The sequence below is a fragment of the Oncorhynchus clarkii genome, chromosome 9, assembly GCF_045791955.1.
Source record: "Oncorhynchus clarkii lewisi isolate Uvic-CL-2024 chromosome 9, UVic_Ocla_1.0, whole genome shotgun sequence".
In the NCBI taxonomy this organism is placed as follows: domain Eukaryota; kingdom Metazoa; phylum Chordata; class Actinopteri; order Salmoniformes; family Salmonidae; genus Oncorhynchus; species Oncorhynchus clarkii.
Genome location: NC_092155.1, coordinates 48,694,017 through 48,716,500, shown reverse-complemented (window position 1 = coordinate 48,716,500; position 22,484 = coordinate 48,694,017). Strand labels below are relative to the sequence as shown.

The 22,484-nt window shown below is 44.5% G+C and overlaps 1 protein-coding gene across 1 annotated transcript; it reads left to right on the top strand.

Annotated features, from left to right (window-relative positions):
- Positions 1-4,161: 4,161 nt before the first annotated feature.
- LOC139417273 (cytochrome c1-like) lies at positions 4,162-22,235 on the top strand. Its single transcript, XM_071166531.1, has 4 exons — positions 4,162-4,727; positions 18,777-19,166; positions 19,512-19,620; positions 20,808-22,235. The coding sequence occupies exons 1-4, from the start codon at positions 4,661-4,663 to the stop codon at positions 20,812-20,814; spliced, it is 573 nt and encodes a 190-aa protein (XP_071022632.1). The 5' UTR covers positions 4,162-4,660; the 3' UTR covers positions 20,815-22,235.
- The last annotated feature ends 249 nt before the right edge of the window (positions 22,236-22,484 follow it).

Sequence of the window (22,484 nt, the reverse complement as noted above, 5' to 3'; positions counted from 1 at the left end):
AAGCATGTATGTTATCCTAAACCATTTAGTCAAACCACAAGATACATTTATTAAAATAACATTGTAATGCATATAGACTTCATATAAGTAATGGGCACTAATTTTAATCAAATGAATGGGGAAAACTCGCCATTTAGCTGAATCTAACATCACAATCGGATGATGGAGCGTGATGACGTCTTTCTTCGTGTCATTTTGATCCAATTGAAATGCTTGCAAATCATTGAAAAACGTTGTTTAGAATGTATTTCTCCGCTCAGTGTAAATGTTTTGTGTTTAAATTATCCACATTAGTATCCACATTAAGTCCTGCACATGCAGCAGCTACTCTTCCTGGGGTCCACATAAAATGTACAAACAATGATCAAGTACAAAACAGTTCTAGACAAGAACAACATATTATATTTATAATTAGAGTTATATATTAGAAAGATACCCAGAGACAAGAAAATACTCTTTACACACTATTCTTATGTACAGTACCGTTGTGATACAATATTTGTTTTTTTAAGCTAAACTTGCTTTTTTCCCGAGTAACCTCTGGTGGCAGAGAATTCCATTATGACATGGCCCTGTACATAACTGAGCGATGCATTGAATCTGCTTTTGGTTTGTGTATCGTGAAGAAATCCATATTGGTGTGTCTGGTGGGGTATGTATGTACAGTACCAGTCAAACCTTTGGACACACCTACTCAATCTACATTGTTCCTAGCCGAGGCACTTGGTGTTACGGAGATATTCCAGGTTCTCGTAGTCAGTTCACACAATGAAAGGATGTTCCGCCCCCTCCAGCCAGTGCCTCCACTCCTCCAATGCCATATTCACCGCAAGAAGCTCACGATTTCCCACATCATAGGTCCTCTCCGTGGCATTGAGGCGGTGGGAGAAGAAGGTGCAGGGATGTAACTTGAGGTCCAGGGCAGACTGCTGGGACAGAACAGCTCCCACTCTGACATCCAAAGCATCGGCCTCCACCACGAACTGGCTGGATGGTTCAGGATGAACCAAGACGAGAGCAGTGGTGAAGTGGTGTTTGAGATCCAGAGCTAGGCTTGGGCCAATCCACTACCGCTCTCACCTTCCCGGCATCAGATGGTACACTCCCTGCAGCAATGAATTAATTGAGAAAGGAGATGATGGAGCGATGGAATTCGCACTTCTCTGCTTTTACAAAAAGCTGGTTCTCCGGGAGGTATTGGAGAATCTGTCAGATGTGGAGCACATGTTCTTGGGTGGCGCGGGAAAAGATGTCATTCAGGTAGAGAAAGACGAACCGGTTCAACATGTCATGGAGAACATCATTAACCAGAGCCTGGAACACAGCAGGGGCGTTGGTAAGGCCAAATGGCATGATCAGATACTCGTAGTGATCGTTGGCCATATTGAAGGCAGTCTTCCACTCGTCCCCTTCCCGTATCCGCACCAGATGATAGTTTGGAGAACACGGTGGCCCCCTGGAGCGAAGGCTGAGGAGCTGAGAGGTAGCGGTTCTTCACCGTGATATCGTTCAGACCCAGGTAGTCGATGCACGGGCGCAGGATTTTGTCCTTCTCAACAAAGAAGAATCCTGTGCCGGCAGGGGAGACAGAAGGATGGATGGATGAACCCAGCAGCTAGAGAGTCCTCAATGTAGGTCTCATAGCATTGGTCTCCGGACCCGACAGAGAGTACAGTCGTCCCCGGGGCGGAGTGGTGCAAGGGAGAAGGTCAATCCCGCAGTCATATGGTCGGTGCGGCGGCAACAAAGTGGCCCGGGCCATACTGAACACCTCCCGGAGGTCCTGGTACTCCGCGGGAATGGCGGAGAGGTCCGGGGCAACTTCCGAGCCCCCAGGAAGACGCCCCGGAGCAGGCTGCGCTGACTTCAGGCATTGGGTGGAACAAGCTCCAGCCCATGATTTGCACCGGCAGAGCAGTCAATGAGGGGATTTTCCTGGCTAATAGCAAAACCATGGGAACCTGAGGAGACTAAATGAGCAGGAACTGGATCATCTCGCTGTGGTTCCCTGACACACGTAGGTTGATAGGGCTGGTATTGTGGGTGACCTTTCCTATAGAGTGACCGTCCAGTGCTCTAACGACCATGGGAATGGAGAGGGACTGAGTAGGGATATCCAGCTCAGAAGCCACATCCATGAAGCTCTCATCGGCCCCAGAATCGATAAGTACCCGGAGAGATTTCGACTGGTTCTCCCACAGCAACATGGCATGAAAAGGGATGCGAGTAATGGGAGAGGAAAAGTTATCCGTATGGCCCACCAGAGTACTCGCTCCTACCAGTGAGCCTGGTCTTTTAGTGGACAGGTGGAGAAGAAATGGCCAGTTGTCCCGCACTACAGGCAGCTCTTAGTGAGAATGCCTGTATAGCCGTTCAGCTGGAGACAGCCTAGCTCTGCCTCGTTGCTTGGGAAGAGGTGAATCGGCAGTCTTCGGAGGCTCTCGGGGAAACTCCGGTAACCTCGGGTTCTCTCGGCAACGGAGCCATTGGAGACTTCCGGGATACCTCGGAGGCGAGGTGGAATCTCCTCTCCTTCCTTCTGAATGGTCAAAGCTATGAGCGAGTCGAGATCCGTTAGTAGTTCCCGGGCTGCAAGCTCGTCCTTTACTTCCCCCGATACTCCATGTAGGAACATGTCGAACAGCACTTCCAGGTTCCAAGCACTCTCAGTTGCCAACGTGGGGGAATCCACCGCGTAGTCTACCACATTACCAGAGTCTTGACGTAGCTGGAGCAGATTGCGAGCAGCCTCTCTCCCGGACAACGGAGAATCAAACACCTTCCGAACCTCCCCCACGAACTCCTCCAGAGTGAAGCAGATGGCGGATTGTTTTGTGGCCCAGGCGAGTGCACTGCCGGACATCAGCTTTATGATGTTCACTATCAGCGTTATGATGTACACCTACCACCATTGTGGTAGGCTGCCTAACGGATACCCCACAGATTTGCTCCAGCAATGTGTTAAATGCTCAGTGATGGTGTTCGGCCAAGTTCTGGAACCCTTCCATGAGCCCACGAAGCAACTCCTCAGGCCTTCCAATGAGGGCGTGGCGGCACTGGTCCATGTCTGCTGGGTCAGTTTAAGGCCAGAAAATAAGAATTTGTTCTTAACTGACTTGCCTAGTTAAAGGTAAAAAAAAAAAATAATAATTAAATTATGTCTTGGTGAGCAACTAGTGTATATTTGGCCTTGTGTTTTGGGTTATTGTCCTGATGAAAGGTGAATTTGTCTGGAAAGCAGACTGAACCAGGTTTTCCTCTGTCTTGCCAATGACAAGCATACCCATAACATGATGCACCACCAACAAAAACACACAGTGATGTGTTATTTTGGATTTTCCCCCCCAAAAAATGTGTTTGTTGCAGTTTTACTTTCATGCCTTTCTGCAAATAGGAAGCATGCTTTGGAATATTTGTATTCTGCACAGGCTTCTTTCCGTTCACTGTCAATTAGGTTAGTATTGTGGAGTAACTACAATGTTATTGATCCAGACATTAAACTCTGTAACTGTTTTAAAGTCACCATTGGTTAAATTGGTTTCCTTCCTCTCCGGCAACTGAGTTAGGAAGGATGCCTGTATCTCTGTAGTGACTGGGTGTATTGATACACCATGCAAAGTAATGAATGACTTCACCATGGGATATTCAATGCCTATTCAATTTTGACCCATCTACCAATAGGTGCCCTTCTTTGCGAGGCATTGGAAAACCTCCCTGGTCTTTGTGGTTGAATCTGTGTTTGAAATTCACTGCTCGACTGAGGGACCTTACAATTATCTGTATGTGTGGTGTGCAGAGATTAGGTAGTCATTCAAAAATCACACTATTATTGCACACAGAGGCAATGCAACTTTATTCCTGAACTTATTTAGGCTTGCCATAACAAATGGGTTGAACACTTATTGACTCAAGGTATTTATTTTATACATTTGTAAAAGTTTAGTCAAAACTGAGGAATGGAATTGTTTTTCTGTTGTGCTGCATTTTTATTTATTTTGTGTGGAAAGTGTCCACACAAAATGTCCACAGAAAGTGTCTGTTTTTGAGGGTATATTTGCATGCAACTAATTGTGTATGTTTTTGTGGTGTCTACCTTGTGTGTATAAATATATTGGTGTATTTATTTATATATTTATGTGTGTGCTGCTGGTATTGCAGGGCAGTCAGCAGCTGACTGGACTGTTCAAGTAGGGAGGCAGCACCGGGGCAGAGACCACCTTACACTGCCCAGCCCCCCGCTCACCATCACACCCCCTCGAAAGTACCAACACCCGTCCTCCACTCCCGACACACTCACACTCTCTCTTTCCCTTGCCCTGTGCCTGTCTCTCTCCATTCTACCAAGTAGCCGGCCAGATCCTTTCTCTCTCTCTCGCTCTCTCTCTCCTGCCCTGTCGACATCCATCAAGCGTTCCACGCCTCTCTCCCTCAGCCTCCAAAGCCGTGCTGTCTGCCGTTACTGCTGCTGACCGTCCGTGTCTCTATCTACAACAAGTTCCCTGGGACATTTTTGGAAACTTTTTCCTCAAGACATTTCTTTTTTTGCTATCTCCCTGGAGACGCCAGTGCATGTGGTGCTGTGTGTGAAAGGGTCTAGTGTTGCTCTTTGCCCTGGGGGTCTCTGTACACCATTAACCAGAGGAGAAGACTACTTGACATCATGATCAAAGTTCAGCTGCTGCTTCTGCTGGCCCTGGTCGGCCACCTCTGTGCCGTCGCACACGCAAGTAAGTCAACAACCAGGGCTCGAGCCCTCATGGCACACTGTCTTTTCTGTCTGGCCAGTCTGCCTGATTTTCACACTCCCACACCACACATCTCTTATCATACTCACACACCCTTTGTCTGTTTGGCTTGTATCCTGCCGCGTCGTGAATTTTAATCTTGAGGCTGCTCTTAGTTCTTTGTCCTTAGTTCTAAAGTTTCTCTCTCAAGGAAAAGTGAAAACACCTTTTTGGTTTGATTGATGTTTATTTTGTTTTTCACAGTAGTTATTTTTTCATTTGAAATGTGTACAGCTGTGGTATTGGCCTCTTGTAATTCTCCTCTAAATATAAGTTGTGCGTTTCATTTAGCAGTGAATTGCTTTGGATCATCCTGAATGGAAAAAGAAGAGCCTTGGCCGAGGGTGTTAATGTAATAAAGAGGGGCGACTGGGTGGATAGTCTGTGTCGATTCTAACAGTTCCCTCTCTCTCCCTCCCCCCACACTCCTTCCCCAAGCCTCGGTGAGGAGGAAAGTTGGATTCGGAGACACAAGGGGGAATGTGATGTAATGGTGCGAGGTCTTGTGCCTCGTGCTCATGATTTCTTGGCCGCCGGCAGGGAGAAAAAGGAATATCCTTTGGAAGGCTACCAAACAGTGCTCGGGTCTGACCAAATATACACACTGTACACTTTAATCCGAAAGCTTTACCCTCCCTATCTTTCTCTTTCCCTCTCCCACTCTCCCTTGCAAGTCCTAGGTAGGAAATCCTTTCCCCATGGGGAGGGAGAGAGGGAGAAAAGTGAGCAGAGACAGAGTACAGAAGGACTAGTTTGTGTGTGGGTATTAATAGAAAGTAGCTCTATATTTAAGACTGTCATATGGATGTGACTGGGAGAGAGAACACCCGGCTACGTGAGGGCTTAACAGTGAGGGCTGCTTCCTGCTGCCCCACCTCTACCGCATGTTGTTAGACTGCCATGGCCCACCGCCCCCTCCACATTTACCCATCTTTGGCAGGGTATCAAGCTTTACCAGCCCCCCTCAACCCCCACTCCGGCCGCCGCCTCCTCTCCTACTGTTCCCCCTACTCCCGGTTGATGAGTCTAGGGCCGGGCCAGGGCACAGTTGAGGGGGGTTTATTTTTAAACGGCAACCTTTACCGACCAGACGCAGCCCTTTTCACGAAGGCCAGAAGAGCGTCAACTCTTAAAGCTGCTCCTCTCTGCTCCACGCCCTGATAATAAAAATAACATGAATCAAATAAGTAGAAAAACCTGCACATGCTCCGAAAAGAGCCTGTTAATTATTTTTACCCAGTTGACTACCTATGCATTCCTCTCCCAAGCCCCTCCTGGCTCAAAATGAGCTTTGTCTGAGCCGCTCTCCTTTAAAAGACTCACTCCAGCACATCTGGCTACAGACCCGGGTCAGTGCCATCTGTCCATGCCTGCTTGTAAAGTGATTCAAGTGTGCCCTCACACACCACATACAGAGCAATCGGAAAGTATTCAGACCCCTTGACTGTTTAACTGTTTTGTAACGTTACAGCCTTATTCTAAAATCGCTTAAATAAATTTGTATCTTCATCAATCTACACTCAATACCCCATCATGACAAAGCGAAAACAGGTTTTTAGACATTTTTGCACATATATTAAAAAAATAAAACCATAAATACCTTATTTACGTAAGTATTCAGACCCTTTGCTATGAGACTCAAACTTGAGCTCAGGTGCATCCTGTTTCCATTGATCATCCTTGAGATGTTTCTACAACTTGATTGGAGTCCACCTGTGGTAAATTCAATTGATTGGACATGATTTCGAAAGGCGCACGCCTGTCTATATAAGGTCCCACAGTTGACAGTGCATGTCAGAGTAAAAACTAAGCCATGTGGTTGAATGAATAGTGTGTAGAGCTCCGAGACAGGATTGTGTCGAGGCACAGATCTGGGGAAGCGTATCATAACATTTCTGCAGCATTGACTCTTCCTAGAGCTGGACACCTTGCCAAATTGAGCAATCGGAGAAGAAGGGCCCTGGTCAGGGAGGTGACAAAGAAGCCGATGGTCACTCTGACAGAGCTCCAGAGTTCCTCTGTGGAAATGGGAGAACCTTCTAGAAGGACAACCATCTCTGGTGCACTCCAACAATCAGTCCTTTATGCAGTGGTGTAAAGTACCTAAGTAGAAAAACTTTTTTGACAACTTTTACTATTTCTTCACTACATTCTTAAAGAAATAATGTACCTTTTACTCACTACTTTTTCTTTGACACCCAAGAGAATACTTGGTCATCTCTATTGCCTCTGATCTGGCGGACTCACTAAAAACAAATTGTTTGTAAATTATGTCTGAGTGTTGGAGTGTGCCCCTGGCTGTCAATACATTTTAAAAACAAGAAAATGGTTCCGTCTGCTTTGCTTAATATAAGGAATTTGAAATTATTTATACTTTTACTTTTGATACTTAAGTATATTTAGAACCAAATACTTTTAGACTTTTACTCAAAAAGTATTTTACTGGGTGACTTTTACTTTTACTTGAGTAATTTTCTAGTAAGGTATCTATACTTATACTCAAGTATGGCAATTGGGTACTTTTTCCACCACTGCCTTTGTGGTAGAATGGCCAGACGGAAGCCACTCCTCGGTAAAAGGCACATGACGGCCCACTTGGAGTTTGCCAAGAGGCACCTAATGAACTGACTATGAGAAAGAAGATTCTCTGGTCTGATGAAACCAAGATTGAACTCCTTGGCCTGAATGCCAGGCGTCACATCTGGAGGGAACCTGGAACCATACCTACGGAGAAGCATGATGGTGGCAGCTTCATGCTGTGGGGATGTTTTTCAGCGACAGGGACTGGGAGACTAGTCAGGATCGAGGGAAAGAGCAAAGTACGGAGAGATCCTTGATGAAATACTGCTCCAGAACACTCAGGACCTCAGACTGGGGCCAAGGTTCACCTTCCAATAGGACAACAACCCTAAGCACACAGCCAAGACAGTGCAGGAGTGGCTTCGGGCCAAGTCTTTGAATGTCCTTGAGTGGTCCAGCCAGAGCCCGGTCTTGAACCCAATCAAACATCTCTGGAGAGACCTGAAAGTAGCTGTGCAGTGACGCTCCCTATCCAACCTGACATCGCTTGAGAGGATCTGCAGTGAACAATGGGAGAAACAGTTGTGTCAAGCTTGTAAAATCAAATAAAATTTTATTGGTCACATACACATGGTTAGTAGATGTTAATGCAAGTGTAGCGAAATGCTTGTGCTTCTAGTTCTGACAGTGCAGTAATATCTAACAAGTAATCTAACAAATTCACAATGACTAGCTTATACACACAAATGTAAAGGGATGAATAAGAATATGTACATATAAATATATGGATGAGTGATGACCGTGCGGCATAGGCAAGATGCAGTAGATGGTATAGAATACAGTATATACCTATGAGATGAGTAATGTAGGATATGTAGACATTATTAAAGTGACTAGTGATCCCTTTTATTAAATCTATTTATTGAATGTATTAAAGTGGCCAGAGATTTGGGTCTGTATGTTGACAGCAGCCACTCTGTTAGTGATGGTTGTTTAACAGTCTGATGGCCTTGAGATAGAAGCTGTTTTTTAGTCTCTCGGTTCCAGTTTCGATGAACCTGTACTGACCTCGTCTTTTGGATGATAGCGGGGTGAACAGGCAGTGGCTCGGGTGGTGGTTGTCCTTGATGATCTTTTTGGCCTTCCTGTGACACCGGGTGCTGTAGGAGTCCTGGAGGGCAGGTAGTTTGTCCCCGGTGATGCGTTGTGCAGACCGCACTACCCTCTGGAGAGCCTTGTGGTTGTGGGCGGAGCAGTTACCGTACCAGGCGGTGATACAGCCCGACAGGATGCTCTCGATTGTGCATCTGTAAAATTTTGAGTGTTTTAGGTGAAAAGCCAAAATTCTTCAGCCTCCTGAGTTTGAAGAGGCGCTGTTGTGCCTTCTTCACCATGCTGTCTGTGTGGGTGGACCGTTTCAGTTTGCCCGTGATGTGTACGCCAAGGAACTTAAAACTTTCTACCCTTTCCACTACTGTCCCATCAATGTGGATGGGGGGATGCTCCCTCTGCTGTTTCTTGAAGTCCACAATCATCTCCTTTGTTTTGTTGACATTGAGTGAGAGGTTATTTTCCTGACACCACACTCTGAGGGCCCTCACCTCCTCCCTGTAGGCCGTCTCGTTGTTGTTGGTAATCAAACCTATCACTGTAGTGTCATATGCAAATTTGATGATTTGAGTTGGAGGTGTGCATGGCAACGCAGTCGTGGGTGAACAGGGAGTACAGGAGAGGGCTGAGAACGCACCCTTATGGGGCCCCAGTGTTGAGGATCAGCGGGGTGGAGATGTTGTTTCCAACCTTCACCACCTGGGGCGGCCTGGACCCAGTTGCACAGGGCAGGATTAAGACCCAGGGCCAGGTAGGGTGGAGGTGATATGATCCTTGACTAGTCTCTCAAAGCACATCATGATGACAGAAGTGAGTGCTACGGGGCGATAGTCATTTAGTTCAGTTACCTTAGCTTTCTTGGAGACAGGAACAATGGTGGCCATCTTGAAGCATGTGGGAACAGCAGACTGGCATAGGGATTGATTGAATATGTCCGTAAACACACCAGCCAGCTGGTCTGCGCATGCTCTGTGGACACGGCTAGGGATGCTGTCTGGCCCGGCAGCATCTGGGCCAGACAGCATTGCGAGGGTTAACACGTTTAAATATTTTTCTCACGTTGGCCACGGAGAAGGAGAGCCCACAGGCTTTGTCAGTGGCACGGTATTGTCCTCAAAGCGAGCAAAGAAGTTGTTTAATTTGTCTGGGAGCATGACGTCAATGTCCGGGACAGGGCTAGTTTTCTTTTTGTAATCCGTGATTGACTGTAGACCCTGCTACATGTTAAGGTTTGAGCCGTTGAATTGTGACCCTAATTTGTCTCTATACTGACACTTTGCTTGTTTGATTGCCTTGCGGATGGAATAGCTACACTGTTTGTATTCGGTCATGTTTCCAGTCGCCTTGCCATGATTAAAAGCGGTGGTTCGCGCTTTCAGTTTTTTGCGAATGCTGCCATCAACCCACCGTTTCTGATTAGGGAAGGTTTTAATAGTCACAGTGGGTACACCATCACCGATGCACTTGCTAATAAATTGTCTCACTGAGTCTTCATATACATCAATGTTATTGTCTGCGGCTACCCAGAACATATCCCAGTCCACGTGATCGAAGCAATCTTGAAGCGTGGAATCCAATTGATCAGACCAGCATTGGATAGATCTGAGCACAGGTGTTTCCTGTTTTAGTTTCTGTCTATAGGCTGGGAGCAACAAAATGGAGTCATGGTCAGATTTGCCGAAGGGAAGGTAGGTGAGGGCTTTAGAGTAGCAATGGTCCAGAATGCTACCAGCTTGTGTCGCGCATTCAATATGCTGATAGAATTTAGGAAGCCTTGTACTCAGATTAACTTGGTTAAAATCCCCAGCTACAATAAATACAGCCTCAGGATATATGGTTTCCAGTTTAAATAGAAGTCCTTTCAGGGCCGTCGTGGTTTCTGCTTGGGGGGGATATACCCGGCTGTGACTACAATCGAACAGAATTCTCTTGGTAGATAATGCGGTCGGCATTTGATTGTAAGGAATTCTAGGTCAGGTGAACAAAAGGACTTGAGTTCCTGTATGTTGTTATGATTACACCATGAATCGTTAATCATAAGGCACACACCCCCGCCCATCTTCTCACCAGAGAGATGTTTGTTTCTGTCACTGCGATGTGCGAAGAAACCGGGTGGCTGTACCGACTCTGACAACATATCCCGAGTGAGCCATGTTTCCATGAAACAGAGAATGTTATAATCGCTGATGTCTCTCTGGAATGCAACTTGTAACCTAATTTCGTTCACCTTGTTGTCTAGAGATTAGACATTGGCGAGTAATATTCTCAGAAGCGGTGGATGGTGTGCTCGCCTTCTAAGTCTGACCAGTAGGCTGCTCCGTCTGCCTCCCCTGCAACGACCGCGTTGTTTTGGGTTGGCCTCTGGGATAAGATTCCATGTCCAGGGTGGTGGTCCGAACAAAGGATCTGCTCCAGGAAAGTCGTATTCCTGGTCGAAATGATGGTAAGTTGACGTCGCTTTTATATCCAATAGTTCTTCCCGGCTGTATATAATAACACTTGAGATTTTCTGGGGTAACAATGTAAGAAATAATACATAAAAAAAACAAATTACTGCATAGTCTCCTAAGGACCTGAAGCGAGGCGACCATCTCTGCCGGCGCCATCATGTGTCATACCCAAGTAAACCCGAGGATGTAATTGCGGCCAAAGGTACTTCAACAAAGTACTGAGTAAAGGGTCTGAATACTTACGTAAATGTGATATTTCAGTTTTTTATTTGTAATAAATGTGCAAAAAATATCTTAACTTGTTTTTACTTTGTCATTATGGGGGCATTGTTTGTCGATTGATGAGGGAAAAAACAACAATTTAATACATTTTGGAATAAGGCTGTAATGTAACAAAATGTGGAAAAAGTCAAGTGGTCTGAATATTTTCCGAATGCACTGTATGAGACGTGCGCTGTAAAATCAACTCAGGAAAGCATCTCTTACGTCACCAGCATGCCTTTTTTTTAAGCTATCAAAAGTCTCAAGTTTGAAGATGTAGGCTTGCCTGTTTTATGCCAAATCTGTGTGGAGAGAAAATACAGATCTGTCTGAGTTTGAGTCAGCCAAGGTGGGGGCTATTTTAGCTTGTGAACGCAGTAGCCCCAGACAGAGGTGTAGTTTGGTGTGGCAGGCACTGACAGAGGGTAATTCAGTCCAGCCATTAGGCCAAGGGGGCACCTCCACAACATAGCCAAACCAAGGGCTTGTGTGTCTTCACTGTCAGCATGAACATGAATGTCTCACTCCTCTTACACCTACACCACAGGCCCAGACACAGTAAAGAGAAGAAAGAAAAAAACACATGACTGAAAAACATGAAACTTATAAAACAGTGAACTGATGGTATCATTTGATGGCTTTCTGGACTTTAACTTGATATATTTCTTGTGGCTCCTTTTAAGCCATCTCAATTCATATTGCTGTATTTATTACATGCAACTTTTCAGGGAAGTTAGGAACCAATATACACAGGCAGTTAGGAAAGCATAGACTAGCTTTTTCAAACAGAAATGTGCATCCTGTAGCACAAACTCCCCAAAGTTCTAGGACACTGTAAAGTCCATGGAGAATAAGAGCACCTCCTCCCAGCTGACCACTGCACTGAGGCTAGGAAACACTGTCACCACCGATAATCTATGATAATCGAGAATTTCAATTTCAAAGCATTTTTCAACGGCTGGCCATGCTTTCCACCTGGCTACCCCAACCCCGGTTAACAGCTCTGCACCTCCCCACAGCAACTTGCCCAAGCCTCCCCCATTTCTCCTTCACCTAAATCCAGATATCTGATGTTCTTAAAGAGCTGCAAAATCTGGACCCCTACAAATCAGCTGCGCTTGACAATATGGACCCTCTCTTTCTAAAATTATCCGCCGCAATTGTTGCAACCCCTATTACTAGCCTGTTCAACCTCTATTTCGTATCGTCTGAGATTCCCATAGATTGGAAAGCTTCTTCGGTCATCCCCCTCCTCAAAGGGGGATACACTCTAGAACCAAACTGTTACAGACCTACAGTGCCTTGCGAAAGTATTCGGCCCGCTTGAACTTTGTGACCTTTTGCCACATTTCAGGCTTCAAACATAAAGATATAAAACTGTATTTTTTTGTGAAAAATCAACAACAAGTGGGACACAATCATGAAGTGGAACGACATTTATTGGATATTTCAAACGTTTTTAACAAATCAAAAACTGAAAAATTGGGCGTGCAAAATTATTCAGCCCCCTTAAGTTAATACTTTGTAGCGCCACCTTTTGCTGCGATTACAGCTGTAAGTCGCTTGGGGTATGTCTCTATCAGTTTTGCACATCGAGAGACTGACATTTTTTCCCATTCCTCCTTGCAAAACAGCTCGAGCTCAGTGAGGTTGGATGGAGAGCATTTGTGAACAGCAGTTTTCAGTTCTTTCCACAGATTCTCGATTGGATTCAGGTCTGGACTTTGACTTGGCCATTCTAACACCTGGATATGTTTATTTTTGAACCATTCCATTGTAGATTTTGCTTTATGTTTTGGATCATTGTCTTGTTGGAAGACAAATCTCCGTCCCAGTCTCAGGTCTTTTGCAGACTCCATCAGGTTTTCTTCCAGAATGGTCCTGTATTTGGCTCCATCCATCTTCCCATCAATTTTAACCATCTTCCCTGTCCCTGCTGAAGAAAAGCAGGCCCAAACCATGATGCTGCCACCACCATGTTTGACAGTGGGGATGGTGCGTTCAGCTGTGTTGCTTTTACGCCAAACATAACATTTTGCATTGTTGCCAAAAAGTTCAATTTTGGTTTCATCTGACCAGAGCACCTTCTTCCACATGTTTGGTGTGTCTCCCAGGTGGCTTGTGGCAAACTTTAAACAACACTTTTTATGGATATCTTTAAGAAATGGCTTTCTTCTTGCCACTCTTCCATAAAGGCCAGATTTGTGCAATATACGACTGATTGTTGTCCTATGGACAGAGTCTCCCACCTCAGCTGTAGATCTCTGCAGTTCATCCAGAGTGATCATGGGCCTCTTGGCTGCATCTCTGATCAGTCTTCTCCTTGTATGAGCTGAAAGTTTAGAGGGACGGCCAGGTCTTGGTAGATTTGCAGTGGTCTGATACTCCTTCCATTTCAATATTATCGCTTGCACAGTGCTCCTTGTGATGTTTAAAGCTTGGGAAATATTTTTGTATCCAAATCCGGCTTTAAACTTCTTCACAACAGTATCTCGGACCTGCCTGGTGTGTTCCTTGTTCTTCATGATGCTCTCTGCGCTTTTAACGGACCTCTGAGACTATCACAGTGCAGGTGCATTTATACGGAGACTTGATTACACACAGGTGGATTGTATTTATCATCATTAGTCATTTAGGTCAACATTGGATCATTCAGAGATCCTCACTGAACTTCTGGAGAGAGTTTGCTGCACTGAAAGTAAAGGGGCTGAATAATTTTGCACGCCCAATTTTTCAGTTTTTGATTTGTTAAAAAAGTTTGAAATATCCAATAAATGTCGTTCCACTTCATGATTGTGTCCCACTTGTTGTTGATTCTTCACAAAAAAATACAGTTTTATATCTTTGTTTGAAGCTTGAAATGTGGCAAAAGGTCGCAAAGTTCAAGGGGGCCGAATACTTTCGCAAGGCACTGTATATCTATCCTACCCTGCCTTTCCAAGGTCTTCGAAAGCCAAGTTAACAAACAGATCACCGGCCAATTCGATTCCCACCGTACCTTCTCCGCTGTGCAATCTGGTTTCCGAGCTGGTCACGGGTGCACCGCAGCCACGCTCAAGGTCCTAAACCATATCATAACCGCCATCGATAAAAGACAATACTGTGCAGCCGTATTCATCGACCTGGCCAAGGCTTTTGACTCTGTCACCACAATCTTATCGGCAGATTCAACAGCCTTGGGTTCTCAAATGACTGCCTCACCTGGTTCACCAACTACTTCTCAGACAGAGTTCAGTGTGTCAAATCTGAGGGCCTGTTGTCCGAACCTCTGGCTGTCTCTATGGGGGTGCCACAGGGTTCAATTCTCGGGCCGACTCTTTTCTCTGTATACATCAATGATGTCGTTCTTGCTGCTGGTGATTCTCTGATCCACCTCTATGCAGACGACACCATTCTGTATACTTCTGGACACTTTGTTAACAAACCTCCAGACCAGCTTCAATGCCATACAACTCTCCAACTGCTCTTAATTAAATGCAAGTAAAACTAAATGCATGCTCTTCAACCAATTGCTACCCGCCCGCCCGTCTAGCATCACTACTCTGGACGGTTCTGACTTAGAATATGTGGACAACTACAAATACCTAGGTGTCTGGTTAGACTGTAAACTCTCCTTCCAGACTCACATTAAGCATCTCCAATCCAAAATTAAATCTAGAATCGGCATCCTATTTCGCAACAAAGCATTCTTAACTAATGCTGACAAATACACCCTCGTAAAACTGACTATCTACCGATCCTTGACTTCGGCGATGTCATTTATAAAATAGCCTCCAACACTCTACTCAGCAAATTGGAGGCCGTCTATCACAGTGCCATCCGTTTTGTCACCAAAGCCCATATACTACCCACCACTGCGACCTGTATGCTTTCATTGGCTGGCCCTTGCTTCATATTCGTCGCCAAACCCACTAGCTCCAGGTCATCTATAAGTCTTAGCTAGGTAAAGCCCTGTGTTATCTTTTCTGCTCCTTTGCACCCCGGTATCACTACTTGCACATTAAACTTCTGCACATCTATCACTCCAGTGTTTAATTGCTAAATTGTAATTATTTCTCCACTATGGCCTATGTATTGCCTTACCTCCCTAATCTTACTTCATTTGCACACACTATGTATAGACTTTTTTATTGTGTTATTGACTTTACGTTTGTTTATTCCATGTGTAACTCTGTTGTTTGTGTCGTACTGCTTTGCTTTATCTTGGCCAGGTCGCAGTTGAAAATGAGAATTTGTTCTCAACTGGCCTACCTGGTTAAATGAATAAAAAAATAAAGAATCCCTATTAGCTGCTGCCAAGAGGAGGGAGAAATGGGGGTTAACTTAATGTGCTGTTAAATTTGACTTAATAATAGATTCATGAGTTTCACTGGATTTATCGCTATATTTGTTTTGGTGACTCAATATTTTGCAGCAGTCAGCTTGAGATATATTGGTGATATTTAGCCTATATATTTTTTAAGTTCACAGGATATACGGCTTGATAGAAGTCGTGTGCCATCGGCGGCCTCAGCTGTGTTGTCCAGAAGAGGACTAGTCTATTTTTTAAATTGACATTAGGTTGAGTTGTCAACTAACACGAATTCAACGTGAAATCAACAAAAAATGTCACCATGTCATTGGATTGAGATTAATAGTTGGCTGAAAAAAATACTAAATCTCCTTATGTTGATGACTTTTTGCAAATCCAATAAGTTTTCCACGATTCAGCGTCATCACCTTGATTTTTAACGTTTTAAATTATGTGGAAACAACGTTGATTCAACTAGTTTTTTGCCCAGTGGGATATCTCTACTCGAGGAAAAAAACATGGCCTGTATGTGGACACTATTGCGTCTAAGATAAGAGCCCGTGGGAATATTCCACTCTGGCTATCAGACCTCTCCTGCTCAACTCAAAGTGCAACTCATACGGTTAGCATGGGAGGCCAGCGCTTCTGCTTAGGCCATACCGTGATGAGATGGGATGGGAGGATACCTCCCCAGCTAAGGAACAACATTCTTTGGCTCCGGGACCACAGCAGACACACTCCCTCATACATCTGCAGATGGGCCCTACCTGTCTACAGATAGCTTAGCACAGGCCTATCTCCCCCCTAAACGTACACACACGCATGCAACACACACACACACACACACACACACACACACACACACACACACACACACACACACACACACACACACACACACACACACACCCTCAGTGGCAGCTGATGGTGATGGATCTGTCCTGCTATCTCTCCCTCTCTCACAATGTATATTTTTCTCTCTCCCCCTCTCTGTTGTTCTCCCTCACGATGCCATTACTGTCCGACAGGCAGGATCCCGACCCAATACGGGCCCCACCGCTTCTCCCGGCCCTTTGCTGTATTCTGTCACTCTCTCACTTTTCACTCTCGCCTGCTTGCCTGTTTGCCAGCCTTTTATGGTCCCCCTCCTCCCCAAGGATCTTGTTTGAGAGAAATTTTAAAGCAGGGTCATCGAGACAGACTTTTACTGCTCAGAGGTGATTTAGGGAGCTAATGATACACACACACACTGAAACTCAAGCATACACACACTCGCACACCAGTTGAGGCTGGTGGGAGGAGCTATAGGAGGACGGCCTCATTGTAATGGCTGGAATAGAATAGGTGGAACAGCGTCAGACATTTGGTTTTCATGTGTTTGATAGCATTCCATGAATTCCATTCCAGACATTACAATGAGCCCGTCCTCCTATAGCTCCCCCCACCAGCCTCCTCTGTCACAACCACATCTGCTCTGAGGTCAGGCTATAATGGGACATTAAACCTGAGACAGACTGTGGAACTAGGCCCCTGTTCATGGAGCAGGATGAGTGAGAGAGTGAATAAATGAAAGTGGCTGCCGCTGGGCTCTATATCGTTCCGGCTTCAATCAACCCTTTATCACCGCTCTTGCGCCCTCTCCACCTCGCCCCGCTCTCCTCTTGCAGAGCTAACGTTACAGCATTCCCAAAATCTTTATCAGGAGCATCTTAATTCATGGGGTGGGGGCATTGCAGGGAGAAGATGGGGAGAAGAGAGAGAGAGAGCGAGAAGCATAGTGGTAAGGAGGGAGGGAGAGAGAAGGAGACAGGGCAACAATCCTGTTCTCTTACTCACTAGCACAGCTGTATTAGCCAGCACAGTTGGAAGGAAATAGTACTTAGAGCTTATTATGAGCAGCGGACATAATGGCACTTTATCATCAGACTTTCCAAACAAACAAGTCATTGGAGAACAAGCATTTTATTTAATTATAACAATCAAGCAAGTTATATTTAAACTTGCTTGTTGCTAATGAGAATTTGAGCAAATAGGTGACTAAGAATAATGGGGCAGTTGTGGGACAATGAGAGAGAGAGTTATTTTGAACCTCGTAAAGCATTCTCTGTTGTAAAGGGTTTTGAAGGATCACTGTGAAACGGCATAGAAATGATGTCAGGTTCTAAGTTAAGACAGATCTGAGCTCAGAGAAGTTTCATATTGCAGATTTGAAAAGGCAAAGAGTACTCTCAGGGAAAAGGAGAGACTGCAGCAGAACACGTTGCAAGTTTGCAAGTTTACCATAATTTCAGTCCTCCACTAAAATGGACTGCTACTTAATAATTTTGAAGCTGCGCTGTCCAAGCAAAGTTGTGGTCTGGAAGGGAACAGGCACAGATAGGACTTGATTTGTAGAGCGCTACAGTAAGGTCTCACTCAGCTTCTACTTTGCGGTCCAACCCTTTGAACAAAGAGGCTATTCTTATTACAAGTGGGTTCATACAATTATAGGATAGATTATAGTACATTTCACTACAAGCATTGACGTTCCACTGAGCTCAGCTCAAAGAGCTTCCTTTCCAACTGTTATTGCCATCCAAAAATGGCCAGATGAGAGGATTTTTATTTAGGTTGAGATCGTGCAGATCTTTGGTCTCTCTGGTAACATCACAAACAACTAATTCCAACACATTAGAGTAATTTGGATCCCGTTTTCTCAAGCAATGCGCAACAACTGTTAAGCATCTACTGTAGTTGTGTTGTTTTATACTGAATTGTCCATTGTTTCTTACCCCTCTTGGTGTTTTAATGGTATGCCCTCATCTGCTGACTTCCTGCCGTCCCTATCTAGGGCCTGTTAAGGTGGAGACTCCATTTTACAGCAAATGAGGCAGAGGGTGGGGCATGCGAGTGCGCAAACACAGCCCAAGACAGGATGGAGAGGGGTGGGTGGGACTGGGGAGGAGGGAGGGAGGACCAATGTTTGTTCAGTCATGGGATGTGGCAGCCATGTTCTCACTGCTACTGATGAGTCAAGCCTTAGGCTGGGAGAGAAAATTACTGGGAACATAATGTCAAGGAAGAATGTTAATATTCACGTAGTTTTTCTCTCAAATTATTTCACCATGCCCTTGCAATGAGGTACTTTCCAACCGTCATTCTCTCTTTCCAGCTACTACATTTCAAAACTATTGTGAAATGACAGAGAAACCAAATGGTGAATAGGACTCCATGAGCTGCTGTTTAGGATATTAACATCACACAAAAAAATAAATGATAATGTACAGTATGTCATCAACAAATGTAGTCTCTCTCTTCAGCGTGTGTGAATATTGTTTATTTGCTTCTACCAGTCTCTGACCTCTCTTTGCTTCTCGTCAGGCACACTGGTGACACCAGTAGAGCTGGTGACAGATTCCCCTGCTGTTCCCGAGGCCACCGAGGCCCTCAAAGAGGATGATCCCGTAGTCACCCATGCCCCTTCAGCTGAACCCGAAGCTACGGTCGAGGATGTCGTAACGGACACCCCTGCCGCCGAGGATGTCGTAACGGACACCCCTGCCGGAGAAGAAACCGCCGCTACTGAGGCTGCTGCCACGGAGGTCGCTCCTGTGGAGACCGAAGCCCCTGCCCCCGCCACTGAAGCTGCCAAGCAGGAGGCGGCCACAACTAACGCCCCTGCCATCCACACCGAGGCCCCGGCGGTGCCCGAAGCCGAGGCCACGACAGCTGCAGAGGCTAAGGAGGCGGTGGAGGTGGAGGAACCAGAGGGTAAGTACTGAGGATCTCAGGACAGGAGATATCTGTAAATAGATAGATATAGAGAGACCATGAAACTGAGGAAACCCTCCCAATGCTACAGTCTGTCTGCTCCCATATAGCGGTATCAAATAGAGGCCAATGGTGTGTAGAGCACAAGACACCATGAGATTGTTTTGCCCGATTCTCCCTTAATTTGTATTATTTCCTTTCAGTTGATTTTGTCTTTGTTCTGTCTTTCCCTCTTTACATCTATCTTTTACTTCTTTCGGTTTCCTTCCTGTTCTTTCACCAAACATGTTGTTGTGTCCCTATTGAGGTCACACTGGTGGAGTAACCTTTGTGTTCCTTCCACAGAGGGTATGGGCTCTGGACAAGTGGTTGGTATTGGGATTGGTGCATTGGTGGCAGTGATCGTTGTCATTGCCGTGGTGATCGCCGTGGTGAGGAGAATGGGCAAATACTCGTAAGTACCTCCAAGGGATACTCATGTCCTGTTTGCCTTGTCATGATCTCATTAGAGGACTAAGAATGCTGTAGAAGCATGAAGCTACCATAAAACCATGCACAATACTCTTACATTTCCACAACTTACGCATGCAGATACAGTACATAAGAATGGTATCCTGAGTTCATCTAACTCTGGGGATGTAGATAAAGGGCCAAAATATCCCTTTAAGCCATAATGGTGAAATTGGTGTACGAAGAATGTGTTTTAATAGATAATACACAACCTGCATCACTTTTCAACCATAACTGGTCCTCTGAACATAATATATTTGAATCATAGATTCAAATAGAAGTGTCTGAATTTCTTTGAAAATGAAGTTGTGTTAATTAACTTTTTAAATGGGAACAAGAAGCATGTTCCAACAGACAGCTGCTGTACTCTCTACAACACCCCTTCCTCTGAGAATGCTGTCATGTCTGGGGATGTGCTTGCCTGCTAACAGGGAGCGTTTTCTATGCCATAGGGCGGCTGCTGCTGCTGCTGCTGCTGCTGCTGCTAAGAAAAGGGCTGCCAAAAAAAGGAGCATCTTGGTTTCTATCATTTTCTCTTTGATTGTTTCCCAGTTAACCATCTTAACCCCCTGACTCTCCATGGTTCAAGGCTGTCCTCTTGAGTGTTCTATCTCGATAACTAATTCAAAGATATTTGTTGTTGTCGTTGGTCCATTTTGAAACGCTTTGTATGAATTGACTAGATTTGGAATTTAATACATTTTACTTTCACAAATTACATGATTTCAAGTCTGTTTCTCCTTATGTAAAACCATACAAAACAAGCTATATCCTGATCCCAGGCCCAAAATGTCTGTACAGTGTCCATAACCAAGATAACACCCAGTATATTGAGGTGTGTGAATTAATTAAATTACATGAATCCATGTTTTTATTTCCTCATTTTGGGGTCAATAGAGACTCCTTATATTTATGAATGATGACATTTCATTAAAAACTACAGTATCTACTAAAAGTAATGTCCTGTATGTGCTGTGTTATCTTTAAAATCATAAATCAAGTATTTTTTTATATTTTATTTTCCAAGCCATCTTCAATCATCGACTGACATTTTTATGAGGCATAACCAGATATTTGTGTGTGTTGGCCTATTTGTCTTACTCTCTTTCTCCTTCTCGCTTCATCCCTCAGCCCCTGAGGAGAAAGGCTGCAAGACAGGAAGTCCCCAAAAAGTTCTGGCAATTCTGATCTATGTAACTTCCTGTCATTAAACAAGCATTCTACCAGCACTCTAACTTAACCAGGATCTTGGACTGTTGACAAAAGGAGGGGAAGGTGTGTGGGGGAGGATGTTTGCCCACTTCTCCTCTTCTCCCCCAATCCCAAGACGGAGCCATTGACATCAACGGTCCTGTACAACCACACAGCAAACCCCCATACCAACCAAACTGAAAAAAAGGTTGCCCACAGGATGTCACAGTGAATTTCAGGGTCTTTCATTTGGATTTGTAAAAATAAGTAAGGGATTATCTCACTTGTGGTAGAAAATGCTCTCTCTTATGCAAGGGTGTGTACATTAACACAGATGTGCATTAGAGTTGGTGAAGAGGACCTATACAAGAAAAAATGGGAATATGGAAAAAAGGAGATGAGAGAGAATGTTGTGAATTCCACGGTGTGTATATACCATGCAAAGGGACTATAGTTATTACTTTATCATATGTTGCAGTTGCTCACTATAGCATTCAGTATATGGAACATTGCAAAGCAGCCAAAGGCTATTGTGGCCAATGGACCTAACTGAAAATCCCTCTGAAAAACCAACCACATTAGTATTTTGTCACCTTAACACCTAGCCAATGAGTCCCTCACTACAGAAATGTTCCAACAACTATATGAAGCACTGTATGCAGAAGTTGTTTCGACATTGTGCTCATGTCCTGAGGGTTAGCGAGGGGCCAATGAAAAGACGGCTCATTTGCAAGTGCAACGTGACATTCTGCCAGCTTTAACACTGACATAAAAACCTAGTACATATCTGTGAAATTTAGCAGAAGGGTTTGTGCCACTGTCTCTGGTATTCCATGGATAGTTTGGAGATGTTACTATTGAAGTACATTCATGTGAATTGACTGTACTTTAACTGCCACCCATTCCAATAGGACAGTTTTGACGACTTCAGGTTTCACCAAAAAATGTGTTCCATGTACAGGTAGTGGTTATTAGCCCCCATTCTGCTAGCATTGTCTTTTATCATGTATCCACCGTACTTCTGCTTACTTTAGTTGGGATAGAGTATACCAAGCAAAAATACACACATTTTCTTCATAACCGTTAGTAGTCATTAACGGGTGTAAAAATCATTCAGTCTCAGCTTAGCTCCGCTTGCATTAAGAACTCAGTTAATAAGTGCACTGAATGAGTGATGATAATTGTTTAATAAATCCGCTTTAGACACTGCAATCGTTTGCGACGACATTTATGTTCCGCTTTTGCTCCATGTTATCAACTCTAGGTCTTTCATTTTACTGTCTGATTTCTTCAAGTCCTTTTATTTAATTGCAGTGTGTTTGTTCATACTGTTTCAATAAAAAAAAGTGAAAACACTCCACAAATATACACTGGCTTACGACTTTTTTTTTTTAAGTATGCGTTGGTATAATTTAAATGTTGTATTGTCTTCGTTGCTCCTTTGTTTCTTAGCTGTTGCTTATCAAATTTGTTTCCATGACACTTTCTATCAAGTAAAACAATTCACAAGTAACTCTCCCTAGAATGTCGAACACCAAATAAGTAGTGGTGAAAGAGCAAGGAATTAATTAGCTCATGACACTGTGATTTTTACCTCAAACTGTTTCCCATATACTT

Excerpts from the sequence above, each read along its gene's own strand:
- LOC139417273 (XM_071166531.1), top strand. The coding sequence starts at position 4,661 with ATGATCAAAGTTCAGCTGCTGCTTCTGCTGGCCCTGGTCGGCCACCTC. Across the intron at positions 4,728-18,776 it reads CTGTGCCGTCGCACACGCAA|GCACACTGGTGACACCAGTA; the intron begins GTAAGTCAACAA and ends GCTTCTCGTCAG. Across the intron at positions 19,167-19,511 it reads GGAGGTGGAGGAACCAGAGG|AGGGTATGGGCTCTGGACAA; the intron begins GTAAGTACTGAG and ends TTCCTTCCACAG.